We start from the raw sequence: 18,987 nt of genomic DNA, 5'->3' as shown, positions 1-18,987 counted from the left end.
CATAAAAGAACGTAACAGAGCAACGTAACTCCCCACGTCGGAAAGTTGGTCAAGGGTCTCCCAACAGGACAGGAAAGGTTTGGAGAGACATCCTTCAAAACCTGTAAGGATATGTTTCCAAAATAGTAGTCCACAATTGTTGTTGTAACATGTAATAACGTCATTCATGTTTAAAGGAAGCGATTGATTTATTACTCCGGAAGGATGTGCAAGCAAGTCAAGAAGTCGCAGAAACTTTGTCCAGGCTACAACATTTACGTTTAAAACAATTTTAGTGCTGTTGAAGTGCTTGTTGTGAAATGACAGGGCCACCTAGTGGTAAGATATACACATTTTCTGTCAGAGAAGACAAAAAAAAGAGTTGCTAACACTGCACACCGAGTGTAAAAAAAGGTGTTCAGATGAAAATTAAGATGTATAATGCCAGTTAAGTCCGTATTTTATCCAGATTATGATTCGATTTCGGAAATAACCACGTGTTTAAAGAAATATATAAAAGGAAATTAACAAATAACAAGAGATGGATGTTGTTGCTGGACTTTATTTTTATTCCAAACAAATGTTTAATACACATTTAACACAATTTGTCCGAGTAAAATGAAGCTTGTGCGTCACGAAAGGCAGCATTGTGAGTTGCATATCATGCTCTTGTTCGAGGCACAGACATGAATATCAACGATTGACAAATAAGAACTTAACACTTGAAAACACATGTTGGCAATATTTAAGTGTATTACCTCTTAAAAGAAATACATTTTACAGACTGGAAATAAAACTTCATAATACAGATCACTCCCTTCATTATTCCATTGAAATATTGTATTGGTAATTTTGTCGAATAGGTAAGAAGTAAAAGTACTGAAGAGTTTAAAAATGTACATCTTCCTTTTAAACGACACTTACACAATATATCTGGAAATTTGAACATCTGTGGAGGAATTGCACTGATCCAGGTGGCCTTGGTCGCTGATCCACTCGATCTAAATGTCACTTCTTTTGTTTTGTACTTTCTAAGGATTGAGAAAAATTCTATTTCAATTCAGTTAAATTGAAGTTTTTAAACAGGTATTTTAACCGGGTCTAACTCAGAGTGTGTTTCATTGGAATTACTGGGAGATTATTTAATCATATCACAGCCAAGGATTTGTCATTTTTAACAAAGAAATAATATAAATACTAAACATACTTCTTTTAACTTTGGAGTCCTATTCTTCACACTAGCTTTGAGCATCAGGTTTATCCAACAAACCATTTTGAACACTTAAAATAAAGCTTTCGAGAAACGTTTTCACCATTTTTACCATGTAATGGGCGGACACTGACTAAATTATATATATTGAATAATGCTTTAATTAACGCTTGTATGAAAAATGTACAACAGTCGAAACATACTGTAAAACAAAAAATCAAATAATTAAAATTTATAAAGATAAAAATATCAGGGAATTTGAATCCTGTTTCACGTGTTTAACCTCAGTTTCTATTTAAATTCATGGAATGAACCTGGAATGTGTGCCACACTTATCAGAGGCACTAAAGAAGATGTAATTCGGAGACTGATGTACTATAAAGTTTAGAAATGGTTATGGTTTAGGGGCCAGAAACATGTGGCCCAATGCTAACACATTAAGCTAATAAGAAGGTTGTGTATATGTTCCCTGTCAGAGAAATGAAATAACTTGGAATTGCTAAGCACCTTTGAGAGTATCTGGGTACAGATTTGTATTTAATACAAATTACAGGACATCTGCATGTAAAACTTTCTTAGCATATTACTTATCAATAACACATTGGTGCCTTTCAAAGACTTGAATAACAATCTTTAAATTATGAAGTAAAAACAAATGCAGATTTATGGGTCTATCGTCTTAAATTCTAAAACTGGAATGTAAGATGCAGCATCATGAGTAAATGTTATATTTGTTGAAGTTCAAGTTATTTAAACAACCTGTAGGTGTACGCGTCACCTTCCTCTGCATCTTCTTTCCATTCGCTGACAATATTGTCACTTATTAGGAGCCCGCCTCCTGCTCCTGCCCGAGGGCCTCCAGGAGAAGTCCCATAGGTGTCCTCTTCAGGCCGATGCTCTCCAGCTTGTTCTCCAGCTTGTTCTTCAGGTTGCGTAGTCTCACGGACGCATGGATCAGAACCACTGAGACGGACCACGAATGTCAACAAAAACACTTCACTTTGTACAAAACAATTCACACTAAGAAACAGCAATAAGGACCAAGACTTTAGACATGAACAAAAATGGGTTTATCATGATTTTTTTTAAAATATAATTGGTAAACATGTTTTTTTTTTTCCATCTGAAATTTCAAGTGAAGCATCATTAATCCATTAATAATGACATGACATCAGGATGTAATCCAATAATGATCATCACCACTTGAATTTGTAATCTAGTCAAATCTTTATATTTTGGTTTGAAGAGTGACCGACAGAGTGGTTAGAGGGGGAGATTTAAATGATAGTTGGTGGAGCCACAACTAATAGGCTATGCTGCTGGACTTGTTTGCATTTTGCTAGTGATAAGTCAACCACCAGGGTCAGTATTGAATGTTCATGAACAATTGGGATGTTAGCATGTGAAGGCCAATACTAGTGATGGAAAAAAAATAATCTACAAAGCCAATAAAACTGTGTGGATCACTTACTTAGAATAGGAAACAAAATCCCGAACAGGAACACAGCGACAGCACCCAGAAGTGTTAGGATCATGTAGGAGCCCACAAGGATGGCCAAAAGACACATGGACGGGTAGTTTCGACGGAAGCGGCGCACGGGAGCCTGGTTTTCAGCGACCCAGACGAAACCCAGGAACACGAGGGTGACAACAAGAGCGCCAACTAACAACTTGAAGGGTTGAAAGTATCTAAGAAATGAAGAGAAAAAAAAAAAGCTTTTATACTACAAAGAGGTTGGCAAAAAATGAAAATAATGAACTCTTTTGTCTGTACTTTTACTAGTGTTGAACATTTAATTTCAAAGATTGAACTTTTGTTACATCAGAACATGTATTCTATAAGTAGGATCTAACGGAAATCTGGATTCTGAATTTCTTCCCAGATGTTGTGTCTTTTGAGTTATTGTGTATACGTGTCCTATTTCTTAAAAACCCTGCTTCATCTTAATCTAGTCTTCTAATGCTACCTTCCTTTTCAATTATCAACAAAAATAAATCAATCGAAAGATTGATCAATAACACCGATTGTGAGTCCGGCCAGCGAGCGTGAGGTCGGTTGTCATAGAAACGCGTTCTCCGTGCATGTAGCTTTAATGACCACAGGAAAATTCCACGATGCCGTTATTTTCATGATCCAACTTAATATCAAGAAGAAAGGTGTGACCATGTCACTGATGTCTCCAAACACAATCGAACGGAAGGGTCAGCGTCAGGACTCACCCGACCAGCAGCAGCAGCAGGACGGCGGACACCAAGTAGTTGCTCTGGTAGTAAAGTAGGTTGTTGATGATGCGGTTGTTCCAACGCTCCAAGTTACGGAGGTCTGGGGCGGCGAACCGGGCCGAACCCAGAAGGAAATCGTCCAGAGTACGGAGAGGCGGCGGCTTGATGTCTGTCATGTCTTTTTCTGTAACGATTGGAAACTTCGTGTACCAGAATGCAACGCGGGAAAGGGGCGGTGCTTATCGGAGCAGCGCAAGAAGCGCTCTATTGTGGTGACGAAAGTACAGAAGATAAATAAAAATCATTAATGACATTTAAATAAAATAAAATAATAGACATTACATGACTGTGGCATACAAAATCACATTTTTAATTAATAAAATCCGTAGAGAAAACGGGGTTGCAGTCTGCTTCGATCCGTAGCCGTTGCAGCAGTTTACCACAGGGTGATGGAGGAGGTGATGATGGACTCCACAGTGTAGAGCTGCACCACCATCATCCGTGGAAGGTTGAATATCCTCAGTTGACACAGGAGCTATATCTGTTTCGGGGCTTTTTTAAACAAAATAAATGTTAATGATTGTGTTATATCAGGGTCAAGGTGACCCTAAGGCAGGGGTGTCAAACTGGTTTTCACCAGGGGCCACATCATCATAATGGCTGCCCTCAAAGGGCCAGATGTAACTTATAAATGTAACTAAATGTAAGCTAATGTAAAATAAATGTAACTACTCCTTAATGTTAAATGACTTTGAATGTATTACTTGAGAGGGGGCATAACTACTGTAAAACCAACAATTGTGAGCTGCTAACAACATGTGTGATGTAGCATTTTACAATAAAATGGCTGCACACAGCCTTGCATGTGGTACTAAACACATTGCTACACATAAAAATAAGTCAACCTTACAGCTCAAGACTAACAAGTTTCAACTGAAATAAGTCTGACAAGCAAGTTTTCCTGTTGATGCACATGTTTCATCACACTTGTCATCTCAAGCAGAGAAAAACTAAATAAATTGCAGGAAAATCAGATTGGTGAGTCTTGAGATATGTCCCAACAAGAAAGAAAGTCTCAGTTCACAACCAGTTATTGGTCACGTTTTTAGGTTCCCCAGCTTATATATTGGCTGTGTCAATTCTTGTTGATGAGTAGATGCCTGACACACCAAGTGGATCCTCTCCACCATCCATTGGTCATGTTATGAAAATAACATTATTTTTAGCTGTGGCTTTCGTGAACACATTCTGCTGTGCTTGCAGTTTGCCTTTTAATTCTTCGGCAATTTGTTGTTTTTCTTGATGGGTAAATGTGGCATACTTGGCTCCGTGTTTGGTGTCAAAATGCCGGCGTAGATTGTACTCTTTGACAACCGACACTGCCTCATAGCTGCTGCGCCATGGATTGCGTGCCTGCGCTTGTGAAAACCTGACCGAGGCAGAGTCAGAGAAGGGAACGCAAGCAGCGCGAATAAAATAAGGAAAACCATTTTGTCTGTTGTGGGATTGGTTTGTCGGACAAGTTTTTTTTATTATTTTTTTTTTTTCCTTGGTCAAGGTAAGGCAGGCGGGCCACATAAAATTACATGGCGGGCCACATTCGGCCCGCGGGCCTTGAGTTTGACACAAATGCCCTAAGGCCTGAAAACAAATTTGTTTTTGATATCCACTGTGTTGCCTCTGGGTCAAGATAAACAACATCCACTACTACATATTTATTTCTGTAAGCAAGGGAGGAGTTTCACCTTGACCCATAGACAACACAAGGAATACCACAAACACGTTTTTTTTCAGGCCTTCAGGACACCTTAACACAGGGGTTAAGAGAAAATCTTGTCATGTATGACAATAAATTATTTTGAAATTAATGAGAAGGACAAACGGAAAACTAAAAAGGGAGCTTTATATAGAACAATGCTATTGTGGAGACCATTATCACCATGTGTTACTCTGCTGCAACAATACAGTACACACAAGTACACACAAGTACACAGTGATGTCACCATGACATAAAGGCGTGCAGGTAGGCTGAGATCAATACAGTATTAGAACATCATGGTTCAAGAACTCTTTCTATCGGTGTGTTGTCTGGATCATGAATATTGTTTAAATGTATTTCATTTTTTATTAATTATAGTAAGTAAGTAGTTGGTATTTATATAGCGCTTTTCCAGACCAGGGTCACAAAGCGCTTCAACAATCAAAACAATATTCAATAAAGTATATACTTTAAAGGTCAAGATAAAACTGATAACACAACAGGAGTTCCAGAAAATCAAGGAAAAGCCTGCACAAATAAAAGTGTCTTAAGATGTTTCTTGAAGAAGTCAGTAGATCCATCAAACACAGAGGGAACCGCCTGGAAGGATTCAGTATGAAGTCCAGGTTAAACAAGGCAAGAGAATGATCACTCAGATGGACATCGTGTACAATTCATTAGAAATGTCCAGTAAAATTATATTAAAAATATACATTTTTGTTATTATGGTAAAGACTCTTGGTGTGTTCAAATGCATTGTACTTTTTTATGAAGCTCTTTTTATTTCGAAAATATTATTTCCTTTTTTATATTCTGTAATGCCACCCAAAAAAATGTTATATAAAATAAATGTTTTCTGATTCTGATAAATATGGTTATGGGCTTTGAGGGTTGCTAGACGTTCCATAGTTGGATGGACGCAAGTTTTGGTGCCATTTGTTGTGCTTCTTAGAAACCAAATAGTTTGTTGTAAGTAAGTTATTAAGTAAGTAATTTTTATTTGTATAGCGCTTTTCCAGACCAGAGTCACAAAGCGCTTAAACAATCAAAACAATATTCAATAAAGTATATACTTTAAAGGTCAAGATAAAACTGATAACACAACAGGAGTTCCAGAAAATCAAGGAAAAGCCTGAACAAATAAAAACGAAGCTTAGGAGCAACAGCCTGGAAGGATTTCTCTCCTCTGGTCCTGAACCGTGTGCGTGGAACCATCAGTAGATTCTGATCCACAGATCTCAGAGCCCGAGCTGGGGTGTAAGGCTGGATCAGATCAGTGATGTAACGAGGAGCCTGACCATGAATAGCTCCGAAAGTAAGAACCAGAATTTTAAAGTTGATCCTGAAAGAAACTGGAAGCCAGTGAAAAGTTTTAAGTCATCATTTTGGGGGCAAATACAGAGTTACATTTCCGATTTAAAATCGCGAGAAGTGATCTTGACTATCTTCAGTAAAACATCACCTTCGACCCATATTTCTAGGGCGACAGTAGCTCTGAAATAAACTAAATTTCATACCCATAACGTTTTATTTTGAAAGGTAGGATATGGATGCACCTACAACGCGTCGCATCCGGCTTGCGAGCGCGCTCCCGAGGTGGCGCGCGCGCCTCGCCGAGCAAAAAGCCTAAGCCGAGCGTGACAGCTCACAAGTGTCCACGTCAACACAGCTGAAGACGGTGACGATGGACTCCGCGTCGCTGGTGAGTCCGAGCAACTGTTGCAGCTTCAAAAAAAACGCAACACCGCGCGAGCACGAGTCGTCGTTTTTGTCCGCGGTCACTTCACTTTGACGTGTAGTTGAGTTGTGCAGTAGTTTGTCGAGTGTGTTACGGTCGAGGCGCGACACGTTGTCAGAACCATCATCAGGTTCTGACTTGTCCGGCAAAGAGCGAGGTTTTTTTCAGGCCTGATCCGTCGCCGTCAGTCAGAAGTTAGTTTGGTGTTAACTCCAGCACACTTTGTGTTGTCGTGATCCACTTAGACCTACTGTTAAAGTACACGAAGATCGCGTTATAATCTGTGTGTGTCTGTCACACGTATTCACCTTTAATTCCAAGTGTGTGTTTTGCAGACAGATGTTCAGTGAGCAGCTGACGTGTAGCGTCAATGTGCCACGTCCACCCTTCTCTCTCTCATTCTGCCTCTCTACCTCCCTCTAACCTGCTTTTCTTTCATCTGACCCTTTTTTTTCTCGTTCTATTTGGGTCGATTAATCTTGACCCACATTGTTCCTTCATTGTCATTAACTTGCTCACCTTCTCTAGGAATACTGTCCTGGTGCTCATTGGGAATCATTTTGGACATCAGTGCTATACCGATGATGGGTTGAGCCAAGATGAGCTTTTTTTTTTTTGCTTATGCTTCTGTGTTCTTCATTGAATACTTTTGATTTTGACGTTTTTTTCTTGATCATTTTAATGCCTTATAATGTAGCATTCCATTTTTTTTTTTTTTTTTAATTATAGATTCAGATATCGTAAAATAATCGATCACCACATTGCATTTAATCTAATTTCTTTAAAGACAAATATACACAATGCTGTACGTACTTTTCTAGATGAATCATAGGACACAAATTAATTGTTACTTTGCACGTCTACTCTGAAAAGTATTTACCTAATTTGAAAAAACACCAACCTCCGTTTAACTATTGAAACCGATGCCCAATTTATTTGCATAGATAAATAAAGTTACATAAAGTGTCAGATGGAATTATCGACCTAGTTATTTTCTACCACAATTGGTGTTATTTAGCAATTGTTGAATTAACATGTATACTTATTGATAATTAAAAAGAAGAGCTGCTTAAAAAGACTAAGTGGAGGATAAAGCAGGTTTATCAGGAACTCAAAAGACAACATTTGGGAAAAGTATTTAAAAAAAACACATCATAACCGGAGATTGGGTTATCCACATTTTCTCAAGATTGTTAGATCTTTGACATTCAAGCTGAACTAAGAAACTCGAAACTGTCAATTGTTAGAGAGGAATTATGTGAACAACCTCCATAGATGAGACCTGAACATCTATTTTTGCAACAATATTGCAATACATTAACCAATACGATAACATCATATTGCAATATTCTTACTTTACTTTCAATAAGATTTTTTTTTCATTGGTTTAAGGAATATATATCTTTGATTTAGATTCAGTTTTTATCAAGTGATTAATTTTTAATATTATATAGGAGGTAAAGTTACAGATATTTATTTCTGTTTTAATATTTTTCTACACTAATGACAGAGATGTACATTCTGCCTTAAACATTTGGAGTGAAAGTTGCTGTGGTTCATGATCACCTGGCTATTGACTGGAAATACCATCTGTAAATGAAGCGTATATTGTAACCCATAAACTTGCCTTGAACACTTAAATAACCTTTACTCAGTTAGGAATTTGTCATTGTTACACACTGAGATATCCCCGATTACAACAGAATGTATGTCAGTCACTAAATACTGTACATCCCCTGAAATATTGTCAAGCTTTTTTTAAACGTATATATCATTATTTCTTATTTATTTTCATTTATTATTATTTAAATCACTGCTTCAGCCAGCTGTAATCACGCTCGGCTTTGTTTATACTCCAAGTCCCTTGGAGGTGGAGACTCCCGGGATTGATAACTCTCAGTGACAAACCTCAGTGGTTGACCAATCACATCAGAGTGGGTGTGGTCATGGTAAACTAGATTTAATCTCCAGAAAAGCTAAATGTTTTCAGTGGGCGGGGCTTAAGATCATTGTCTAATGTCAATATTTCAATGAAAAGAGAGTTTTGTATAAACAGACACATACTGATGAGTTCAATAGAGGTCCAAGACTCAATTCAATAAATAAATAATATACATTACGGTATTTTTGGATGGAAGGAAATGTATATATGTTTGAAATAGAATAACTCTGAGTTTTTGTTGTTTCCTTGTGTCACTTCAACATGTCATGGACTCATCTATGGGTTATAATGCAGTCATGATGTATGAACTTGGAGTGTGGTCTAAGTTCTGTGATACACTCTGACTGGGGATGTATACAAGTCAGTGCATAACAGAACTTTGACCCGGCTCTGTAGAACTTCACGCCGACTCGGACTCCAGAGAAAGAAAAAAAAAAAACGACCTGCTCGTATACGAGGATTCTAAACGCTGTATTTGTGTGTGGCAGGAACCCTCGCTCTACACGGTGAAGGCTCTCTTCATCTTGGATAACGATGGCAACCGACTCTTGTCGAAGGTTAGACTGCTTTGACTCATAATTTTGTCATATCCATTCATTAATTCCGGTCTGACTCTTTCTGCTTAATAAAATATGAATTTAAATGATGTACATGAGAAAATAGCCATCGGAGTCTCTTGAACATGATGTAAATGCAGAATATGGCGACTTTAAATTCAACCTTCTCAAAGGGTGTATTTTCTGTGTAGAATTCGGATCATTTGTGCCGTAAATCAAATGATAATGACACAATCATGTCTCGTTCCAGTACTACGACAAGGACTTGTATCCATCCATGAAGGAGCAGAAGAACTTTGAGATGAACATTTTCAACAAGACTCACAAAGCGGACAGTAAGCAGCCCATCTAGCCCTCTCCCCCCTTGTGCGTCCCACCCTGTGCATTGTGTCGCTGCACTCTCACACGTCTCCAGTGTCGTCGGTTAAGGCCAGCGAACACCAGCCTTGAGCAGTTTCTACATTCTTGACGGAACCTGCTCCTCCTCTGATGGCGAGCGCAGGACATCAAATTGAGACTCATGGTTCTGCTAATTCACCAACGTCTCCTTTCCTCAGTTCGGTTTCACCCTCGGACATATGAGTCGAGACTCTCATTGTCCCTTTTTTTTTTTTTTTAAGCTTTCTGTCAGGCTATATCCCGCCACTCCCACTTCACCCTCCCCTCTTACTGCATTTCCTGAAACCCTCCTGTCCAATAATTGAGTTCAATCTTTCCTGTAGATGAGATTGCGTTCCTGGAGGGGATGACCATCATCTACAAGAGCAGCATAGACCTTTTCTTCTATGTTGTGGGAAGTGCCCAGGAGAATGAGGTAAATAAATATCTGTTTTAAGGACCAGACGTCAAAGTTTAAATTTTCTTCTCACCCTCATGTCGACTAAGGGTTGAGATTATTTTTAGAGTAATATGTTCCTTGTTTGAGTTATAGGCAAAAATGTTTGTTAATTTTTATGTAGTGACTGGAGCTCAGTTGTCTTCATCCTCCTCCAAAAATACACACTTTGGAAAAACTTCCAAATAAATCCATGGTGCTCGTCTTAAACGTCACTCTTGTATTGAAGCCTCGACAAGAAGAACTCTGGGACATGCGGTCAGGGGAGGCAGGTGAGACAGTGCCTCACCTCTCAATGCGCAATTCATCACAAACTGCGTTGGTACATGTAATTGATGTGCGCCGTTTTCCGTATCTCTGAATGTCGCCAATATAATGCTCACAGATACGTTTATTTGCCTTGATTTTTCCACAGTCTGGCTGATGTCTTTAACCATTAACGTTTATGTTTGTAAGGGTCTTATTTAGTTTCGCTCATCGGAAATACAACCGCAGTGAAAAGGCAAAGCTTGAGGCACAGGCTAATGTGCCTCATCAAACTACATCACATCTCCATTGAGGTGTAGAGACTTTTAAAACTAAAGGAAACGTGGACTTTAACAACAAAGTAACAGAGGTTTGTATGGCGAAGGAAAGGCGCATGGAATTTATTTACAGATAAAGATAAGAGCAGAAACAGTTTTAATCTGCATCGTATAAAAAAAGAGATAAGACTAAGAAAAATACAATATAATATTTAAAAACTACATTTTGGCCTTAAATAAAATATTCTGTTTTTCTCACGCTAATATTAACCCATTTAATACTCAGTATTTATCTTTTCATGATAATAAACTTTAGTCTTTTTTGTGTAAATCTAGCCAATCACAAAAGGCACCACGCAATATTAACCAATCAGAAGCAACATAAGGCGGGTCTATCTGTCATTGCAGCATCACTACTTGTCTAACAATGACAACATGTGATCGAGTCATCGCAGTCCTGAGCCAAATTTTAATCCGGAGAAATCTCGGTAAACTTTTCGGTAAATTCCCCACAGTAGGAGGAAACAAACATTTGCCTACAAATTAAGAGCATTTAATCAGCTGCGTCTTCCTTGTAATCCTTTACTATCACAGTCGTAATCTATACTGATTAAAATCTATGTCTGCTAATCCTTTTTTAAATATTAGCAATTCATTTATTACTTTGTGGCAGACGTTTAAAGAATAACAAGCGATAGAAACCGGAAGTCCTTTGTAGTACTGGGTAATATCACAAGCGCTTCCAGTGTAGACAGTAGACTGTATGCTGGAAGCAGATTACTTCCAGTTTATATCTCTTGTTATTCTTTAAATGTCTGCCACAGACGATCTTAAAATAAAGAGCAATTCTTCTTGTCGAGGCTTCAATACACGATGGACGTTACAGACGAGCACCACAAAAGTATTTGGATGTTTTTAAGCATATTTTTGGACTAATATAAAGATGAAGACAACTGAGCTCCAGTCGCTACATTAAAATGAACATTTAAATCAACATTTTTATCTATAACATTATAAAAGAACAGATTACTCTAAAAATAATCCCAACCTTTAGTGGACATGAGTACAAATAGAAAATGAGTGAAGTTAGAATTTTGGGTGAACTATCACTTTAATTCAGCCGTTTTTGTCTGAATGTCTTCAGAAAATTTTGATTTATATTTAGTTGTTAAATGATTAATATATTTGTATTTGTTTTCACTGTTTCGTTTTTTTTTGTGTAATTGTATGCGTAACTTTATTTTATAGATCGGGTCCATCTTAACTATATAATCAAATCTATATAAATGTAAAATTTGACAGGTCATCTTTAATCCTTAACTATCTGACCTCGAACAAATTTTAGGCCCTTGCTCTGTCTGCACTCATAAAAACAACAATAAATGAAAGGCCAAAGAATATTATGTAACGGCCTGAAAAAAGATTAATATGTAATAAGTGATTACACTACACAACTTTCGATGTAGGCACACTTTTAATGACACAAATGCTAATGTCCTGATCTCTTCTCTGCAGCTGATGTTAATGTCAGTGTTGAACTGCCTGTTCGAATCCCTGACTCAGATTCTCAGGTGAGCATTCTCACACTTGAAGGCATTCTTTTTGTGCAGATGACTTTGTGACAGTGTGTGAGTTTGTGTTTAAGCATTATTTGTGTGTAATAATGACTCTGAAACAGAAGCTTGTTTAGGTCAGGGGTGGCAAACTCAATCACACAAGGGGCTAAAATCATTTAGACGTCTTAGCTGCGGGCCAAACGAAAGTCATACCAGGAAGTAAGAGTCTGATTGCTATATTATTTTTCATAGTTGTGGGCTAAATGATATCTTTGCCTGTCCCTATAAATCAACCACTCCCATCAAATAGCATTTCCTTCAACATTAGTTTAATCATTTAAGAAGTCTCTGTGTCATTGTTGACTTCAATAGTCTATATTCCGTTGTGTAACTTAAACTCTTTAAAGAACACAATATTAACATGATCATCAATCATTTGACATCCCACTTAAAATGACTGGATTTGGCCCCCGGACCGCGAGTTTGGTACATGTGCTTTAATGGTCCCCAAGTCCAAAGTCCTTTTTTGTTTTGAGGATCCCCTGACACGTGTGGTAGGAATGAAGATCAGTTCCAATGAAACTAAGACCATGGTCCTCGGTCAAAAAGAATGCTTGGATTTAGTGATGGTTGATTAAGCTTTATTAAGCCTTGTCTTATTAGAACCCACTAGATGGTAAAGTTTTCTCTGAGTACCAATCTTTAAACCTCTCACATCCTTCTGAATCTGAAGGCGCCCCCTATCAGTAGTGAAATAGCCTGTCCATGTCGATAGAATCTTATCTAATATCCACCTGAAAAAAAGAGACCTTGGGGCAGAGCCAGCAAACTTTAGCTCCAGTTTGGCCTGGTGTTTGTGTTCCCCTGTAAGAGCTAGACCAGGGGCCCTTATCTTTAGACAGTCCATTGTACGGACCGAACAACATGTAAATTTAACAAACTTTAACAGGAAGTGTGAGTCTTGAGTATGTCTTTGTTAGTCTGTATTCTACAAACACCACTTTTAAAGACATAGTTATGCAATAAGGGTCTCTTTTTTTATCGAAATATCTGTATAATTGAGGACATCCATAATCTCCAAGTCTCTAAGATAAGGATGTTATCTTTCGGTTATTTTTTTTAATGTAGTAAAAGTAAGTGGTCAAAGTCGTCAAGCAGGAAGCGAGATGTTTTCGCTGCAACACACGAAGAATAGTTCACATAGATGAAAAGACGAATGGATAAGGTTAAGCTAGTAGTGCAATGTCACTGTACTGACTATATTGTCTTATTTATGACTTATTTTCTCAGACAATGCATGCATTTAACTGCTTTTATATTTTCACTTTAGGAAAAATGTCGAGCGCAGGTGTTTGCTGGACAACATGGATGGAGTCTTCCTGGTTGTGGATGAAATCATTGACGGAGGGTGAGTCCAGTTCAGAGACTACAACTTGTAATTGAGGTCAAATATATTGTAGAAGAGTTGAAAAATATTAACGCAATGGTAAAAAGCCATTAGTTAGAATATAAAAAGTCCTGATTCAAATGTTATCTCGGCATAGAAAGTGAATGAAGTGCAGTTGCAAGTAAATGAATGTGTATCTCCCTCAAATACAGGAGCTTTAGAATGTAATTGAATAAAAAGTTGAGCTCATTCAATCGTCTCCTTTCAGGGTGATCTTGGAGAGTGACCCTCAGCAAGTGCTCCAGAAGGTCAACTACAGGGTAAGAGTTCTTTCAACCACTCGCACTCGTCTTTTCCCTCGTTGTATGTGTAGCGACTCAACCTGCTTTGTCCATCTCTCCCCCTCTCCTCACTCCCTCGCTTTTCCGACTGGTCAGCTCATGGCCGAGCAAGCCTACGGTTTTGTCCTCTTTGATTACATCGCTGGTAACTTTGAGGGTCAAGTTGACCGGTCTCAGCAGCTGTAGAGAGGCAGAGGATGAGAGACTCGGATTGGTAAACAAAGTGTGACGATTAGACTGCAGAGATGATGCATGATGAACAGATGCTAACTAACAGCTAATCTGGTAACAAAACAATATTCATGATAACGATTACGTGAACATCTGAATGTGAACACTTAATGAATCTAATTTTGCCCATAACTTGTTTCCAATTAATATACGGTTTTAGTCGTTTATTCTTTTTTTTCCCCCCAGTCTCTGATCTTACACGCACTCAAATATCGTTCTATGGTTTAAGCTTTTCTCTTTGCACAACACGTAAGATTTAATTGTTCCAGGCGCCCCCCAGTGTCAGATCGGTGTAACTCCAATGTTGTGTGTCCGTTACCACTTTTTATTTTATTTATTTTATTTACAAATGAGATGAAGTCTCTTGTTGTGTCAGTTACTCGTCTTATCTTCATAGTATGTCGTTGTCACATGACATTCACACTCCTGTTAGGACGTCCAGACATTTTTAAGAACATAGTTTAAATAATAAATAAGTCAAACCAAATATTACAGAAAATAAAAATAATTTACGTATATATATATATATATTGTTTTAGGATGTATAAAAGATGTCCAGATTATTAACATTATCAGTAGATTGTGTGAAAGCTTTTTTGAAAAAAAAAAATCTAACTTGCCTGATTATCTCTAACCTTTCTTCCAGTGTGTTGCCGTGGTGTTTGTACTGATGGAGATTCTTTTTTTGTTATTTTTGTACATCATATTTTGGTCTCTCTTTCAGGCGGATGATGGTCCTCTATCAGAACAAAGTGTGGCTCAGGTAACCTACACATCTACACATTTTATATATATATTTTTAATCTATTTTTGTTTGCATCACTTATAATACAAGGGGTCTGGCTGTTGTTACTGTTTAATTTAAGATAACTTAGAGAGGACATTTTTGTCTTCTTATTTCTTTCTAGCTGAAATACCTCTGTTGTTTCTAAAATAGTAGGTTGGTCTGTATCTGCCTGATCTTAATGTATCATAGTGTAGTGCATCAAACTGCTTAACAAAGTACCTTGAAAATGAATATGTTTACTACAGACCTCTTATTGGTGGTTTTCGGGAAAGCGCAACACGATCAGGTCAAGGAAACGGGGCAATTAAATCAACTATTTTGTTGTGTTATTTTGTTTTCAAAGTCATGTTTTACACCTGGGCAACGCCGGGTATTTCAGCTCATTTACTAGATATTGCTAAAGGTTACTAGAGTCGCTCTGCTGCTCCGTGGCGCCACACGCTGGCCAAAGCTGGAACACGTCTGTTGATGATGGAGAAATAAATCAAATGTATTTCCTAGTATGCTTGGTGAAAAAATATTGTTCAAGTTACTTCAACTATAATTGTGACAGTGATATGGAATTTGAGTTTAAAGATTAGCATCAACCACTAGTTTCTTCATTAAACTAAAAACGTAAGGACTGCAGACTTTAAAAGGTTATGATCTCAGCAACTTTTCTTTAAAGCATACGAGTGATCAAGTGTTTTTGTTGTTCTTACCTGCTGACAAAAACACAGCTTATTTGATCCACTAATTCTTCACTACTGTCTCTGAGCTTGTCCTGGTCGACTAACACTCTCTTCCTCATACTCTCTAACCCTCACAGCACATCAGTAACAAACTGGCTCTGACTTCTAATGTAAGTTCAAACGCAGCAGCATCACTCATGATGTCACACTCTCGCCTGCATGTTCATGCCTTATTTTAACTATCTCTGTGTACTGTCGTGGACAGATACTAGTCTTTCTAACTTCGTAGGTTTCTCAGTTTGAGTGTGAATGAACGACTCAAACTGCAAAAACAAACGAAAGTTGGAATTCCCTCTGTTGAATTTTGGAAATCTCTGTATATGTTCAACCCTTAAAATCTTATTGCTTGATGGTAAACAGGCTGTTTATCTTTCTTTTTCTAAATATAATTTAACTAAATATATACATTTAAATATATTGTTCTTACTTTAGTCTTGTCCTTGGTTTTGTAAAGCATCTATGAGTGTCCAAAGCGTGTTATTATTTTTATTATTAGAAAGATGAAAGTAGGGGAACATTATATGAACACGTTTTTTTGTTAGTTCACCACAGTTTAAATGTACATTTTATAGTTCAATGATTATGTGAGTGACTGAGACTGTTTACGAAAGATGCTATACTTTTTTAAGTCGCATCTTATACTACACTATATACTCTATACTATACTGACAGTATACCCATTGTGCATACGTCATTATCTCAGCTATGATAGTCGTTTCCAATTATGAGTTTAAGATAAATCTCTCGTTAAGCGCATCTTAAATGCATTCGAGGCGCCATGTTTTGTTTTTTGGAACAAGACTGACATCTAGTGGTCGTCTATACAGACGCTTTATTTTCACGTTCATTGGCTTCTTGTCTTAAATATACTGAACCAATAAAGATGCATTTTTTACTTGTTTATAATTTATTTTGAATATATTGCTTGTAAAATGTGGTATAAAAGTACTGTACTGTACTTACAATTCTGTTTGGTGATTTCAGGTTCTGCAGTCGGCGAAGGAGCAGATCAAATGGTCAATACTAAAATGATTTGCGAAAGAGAAATATTAACAATGCATGTTTTGAAACCCGAAAGCGTAATTCAATTCACACCAGTTGATGTCATTTGAATATATTTTTTCTGTCATATAAATTACACCAAAAACAGCCAAAGGCATTCTTCATAAAGGCATGTGAACTAAAAGAAAATAATTTAAAGGTATAGTTGCTTGACCTAACTTGACAGCTTAATAATTTAAAGGGTTGTGTTTTATATGTAAATATGTGTTTTATTTTTAAATGAATACAGTATATGTAGGTCAAATAAGGGAGTTGTTACATTTGCACTGCTTGAATTCCTTAATGAAGTGTATGACATTTTGTTCAATTTAATAGTGATAATAATATGACAAGTTCACATAAATTATTCTTCATTTTAATGTGTGTTTCATGTGCTGTGAGAAAATAAAAACACTATCACATCTGTTTCCTGTTTTGTATTTTGTAAGATACTGTATAATAAGGAAAATCTTGTAAAATGTATAAATCTATCAATTTTTTTTAATGTATCTTACATATATGGATTGATTTCATGTTTGTTTTCAGTATTATTTGCGTTGTTTCATCGTTCGTGGAATTTATGTCCTTAAGAAACGTAAATACTGAAGGTCAACCAATCACCTGTTCGCTTGTTGTGGGCTGCGGACCAATCAGGACTCAAGACGAGTGACCTGATGAATATGAATGAGTTTGTCGGGCGTTGCGCTCTTTGTGGGCGTGGCTCTGGAACTGATTGGCTCTCTATCATGACGTCAAACAGTCCGTCTCTTTCTTGGGCCAGTTGTTCGTTCGGATTTCTATTCCCTGTATTCTGATTGGTTTCTTTCCCGACGTCTTCTTGGAATTCAGGACGATCCACAATGACGTCATCCTCGCTTCAACTTGATGAATGGGAAGAAAAACGTCATTTTAATGTACCTTTCTGTGCATTTTAAGCTCGAAATAAATCGCTGAAACACACCTGCGTGTATTGATGATAAATAAACAACATCTAATGAATTAAATAGTACAACTTTTGGGTTTTTTTTTTTAAATACCCTGTATTTTTGTCTGTGTTTTTATACATCTTTAAATACATTGAATGTCAAGTTCATTACAATAAACTAGAATAAAAAAAGATTTGGTTGTCTATCAGAGTAACTGTTATTCCCAATCTTTAAAGCACAGTGTTCAGTACCATATTTTATACTAAACTAAATTACATTTTATCCAAACAGGCAATAAAATGTGTCACAATAACGTTGGTTTCAGACTTATCAAAAATATCTTTAACATTTCGTTTCATTTCAAGGCTCTGATAAATATGATTGTCCTTAAAAACAGACCCATATTCATGTTTGATTTCACTCGCTGACCATTGTTTTTAATATTGAATCAAATGTTTTTACAGTCTCAGTGTTCCTACTTTATGCGCCTTTTCACTTTTAGCAACTTCCTCACCCACCATTTCCTTATTTACCATTAACACACACAGATGTTGGCACCAACTACCCTTTGAAAGGAGGAGGCTTTTCAGTTATGGTTTTATAACAAAGACAAAATAAAATCTATAAACATGGTTATACTTCAGAAACAAATTCAACATAGTTAAACAATGTAGCTCATCTTAGCAACAGCGATTAGCTTTAATTAAGTGATAAAATATTTATAAAACGAAATCAAAAATTGATTCAAATGTGCATATTCACAGGTAGTAAATGAACAATACTCCAGAAATCTATGATATAATAGTCTAACAAGGCAAATGAGTCAAGGCTTATTCGTTGAAATTACATTAAATATGCATTATAACCTGGTGGTGTGCAGAGGAAGATGAACTGATGGAGAGCATGGAAAGAAGGGGAAGAGTATTTATGGACAGGCTGATGGGTAATTGGTGTGAGGCGCAAGGATCCCTCCCCGCTGCTGATTGGTTGAAATCTGATTGTTCTCAACATAATCAGTGAATAAATACACAAACTGTCAGTGTTATTGTGAGTCAGCTGGAAGATACATGGACACGACTGTCACCTGCAGGAGAGAGAGAAAGATAAATGGAAAGTTTCCAGTACATTTATTAAAACATTTAAATTTCTTGAATGTGAATGTAAAGAGGAAGATGCGGTTCTTTACTTTCATGAGAAAACTGTGTCCATCTGTGATATCA

The 18,987-nt window shown here is 37.1% G+C and overlaps 2 protein-coding genes across 4 annotated transcripts; one reads left to right on the top strand and one right to left on the bottom strand.

Moving 5' to 3' along the window:
- Positions 1-525: 525 nt before the first annotated feature.
- Positions 526-3,600, bottom strand: praf2 (PRA1 domain family, member 2). Its single transcript, XM_087808437.1, has 3 exons — positions 3,410-3,600; positions 2,661-2,878; positions 526-2,152 (listed from the first exon to the last, which is right to left on the bottom strand). Exons 1-3 carry the CDS (start codon positions 3,586-3,588, stop codon positions 2,013-2,015), a joined length of 537 nt encoding a protein of 178 aa, XP_087664563.1. The 5' UTR covers positions 3,589-3,600; the 3' UTR covers positions 526-2,012.
- A 3,155-nt stretch (positions 3,601-6,755) lies between these two features.
- copz2 (COPI coat complex subunit zeta 2) lies at positions 6,756-17,267 on the top strand. Of its 3 annotated transcripts, XM_087809524.1 has the most exons (10): positions 6,756-6,873; positions 9,340-9,408; positions 9,659-9,743; positions 10,131-10,222; positions 12,283-12,338; positions 13,654-13,731; positions 13,979-14,030; positions 15,007-15,045; positions 15,878-15,910; positions 16,785-17,267. In XM_087809524.1, exons 1-10 carry the CDS (start codon positions 6,856-6,858, stop codon positions 16,830-16,832), a joined length of 570 nt encoding a protein of 189 aa, XP_087665650.1. In that variant the 5' UTR covers positions 6,756-6,855; the 3' UTR covers positions 16,833-17,267. The 3 variants fall into 3 exon arrangements, with proteins under 3 accessions (XP_087665650.1, XP_087665652.1, XP_087665651.1); XM_087809526.1 differs by lacking the exon at positions 15,878-15,910; XM_087809525.1 differs by lacking the exons at positions 15,007-15,045; positions 15,878-15,910; positions 16,785-17,267 and adding an exon at positions 14,148-14,734.
- Positions 17,268-18,987: the final 1,720 nt, after the last annotated feature.

This window comes from Callionymus lyra, chromosome 15 (genome assembly GCF_982586985.1).
Source record: "Callionymus lyra chromosome 15, fCalLyr1.hap1.1, whole genome shotgun sequence".
Taxonomy (NCBI): Eukaryota; Metazoa; Chordata; class Actinopteri; order Syngnathiformes; family Callionymidae; genus Callionymus; species Callionymus lyra.
The sequence above is the reverse complement of the archived record's forward strand: the minus strand, read 5'-3'. Positions and strand labels throughout refer to the sequence as shown.

Bases quoted from the DNA above. Each gene is read 5' to 3' on its own strand.
- praf2 (XM_087808437.1), bottom strand. From the start codon at position 3,588: ATGACAGACATCAAGCCGCCGCCTCTCCGTACTCTGGACGATTTCCTT. The intron at 2,879-3,409 runs GTGAGTCCTGAC...TTCATTTCTTAG, and splicing joins CTGCTGCTGCTGCTGGTCGG to ATACTTTCAACCCTTCAAGT. The intron at 2,153-2,660 runs GTAAGTGATCCA...GGTCCGTCTCAG, and splicing joins GATTTTGTTTCCTATTCTAA to TGGTTCTGATCCATGCGTCC.
- copz2 (XM_087809524.1), top strand. The intron at 10,223-12,282 runs GTAAATAAATAT...TCTTCTCTGCAG, and splicing joins GAAGTGCCCAGGAGAATGAG to CTGATGTTAATGTCAGTGTT. The intron at 15,911-16,784 runs GTAAGTTCAAAC...TGGTGATTTCAG, and splicing joins AACTGGCTCTGACTTCTAAT to GTTCTGCAGTCGGCGAAGGA.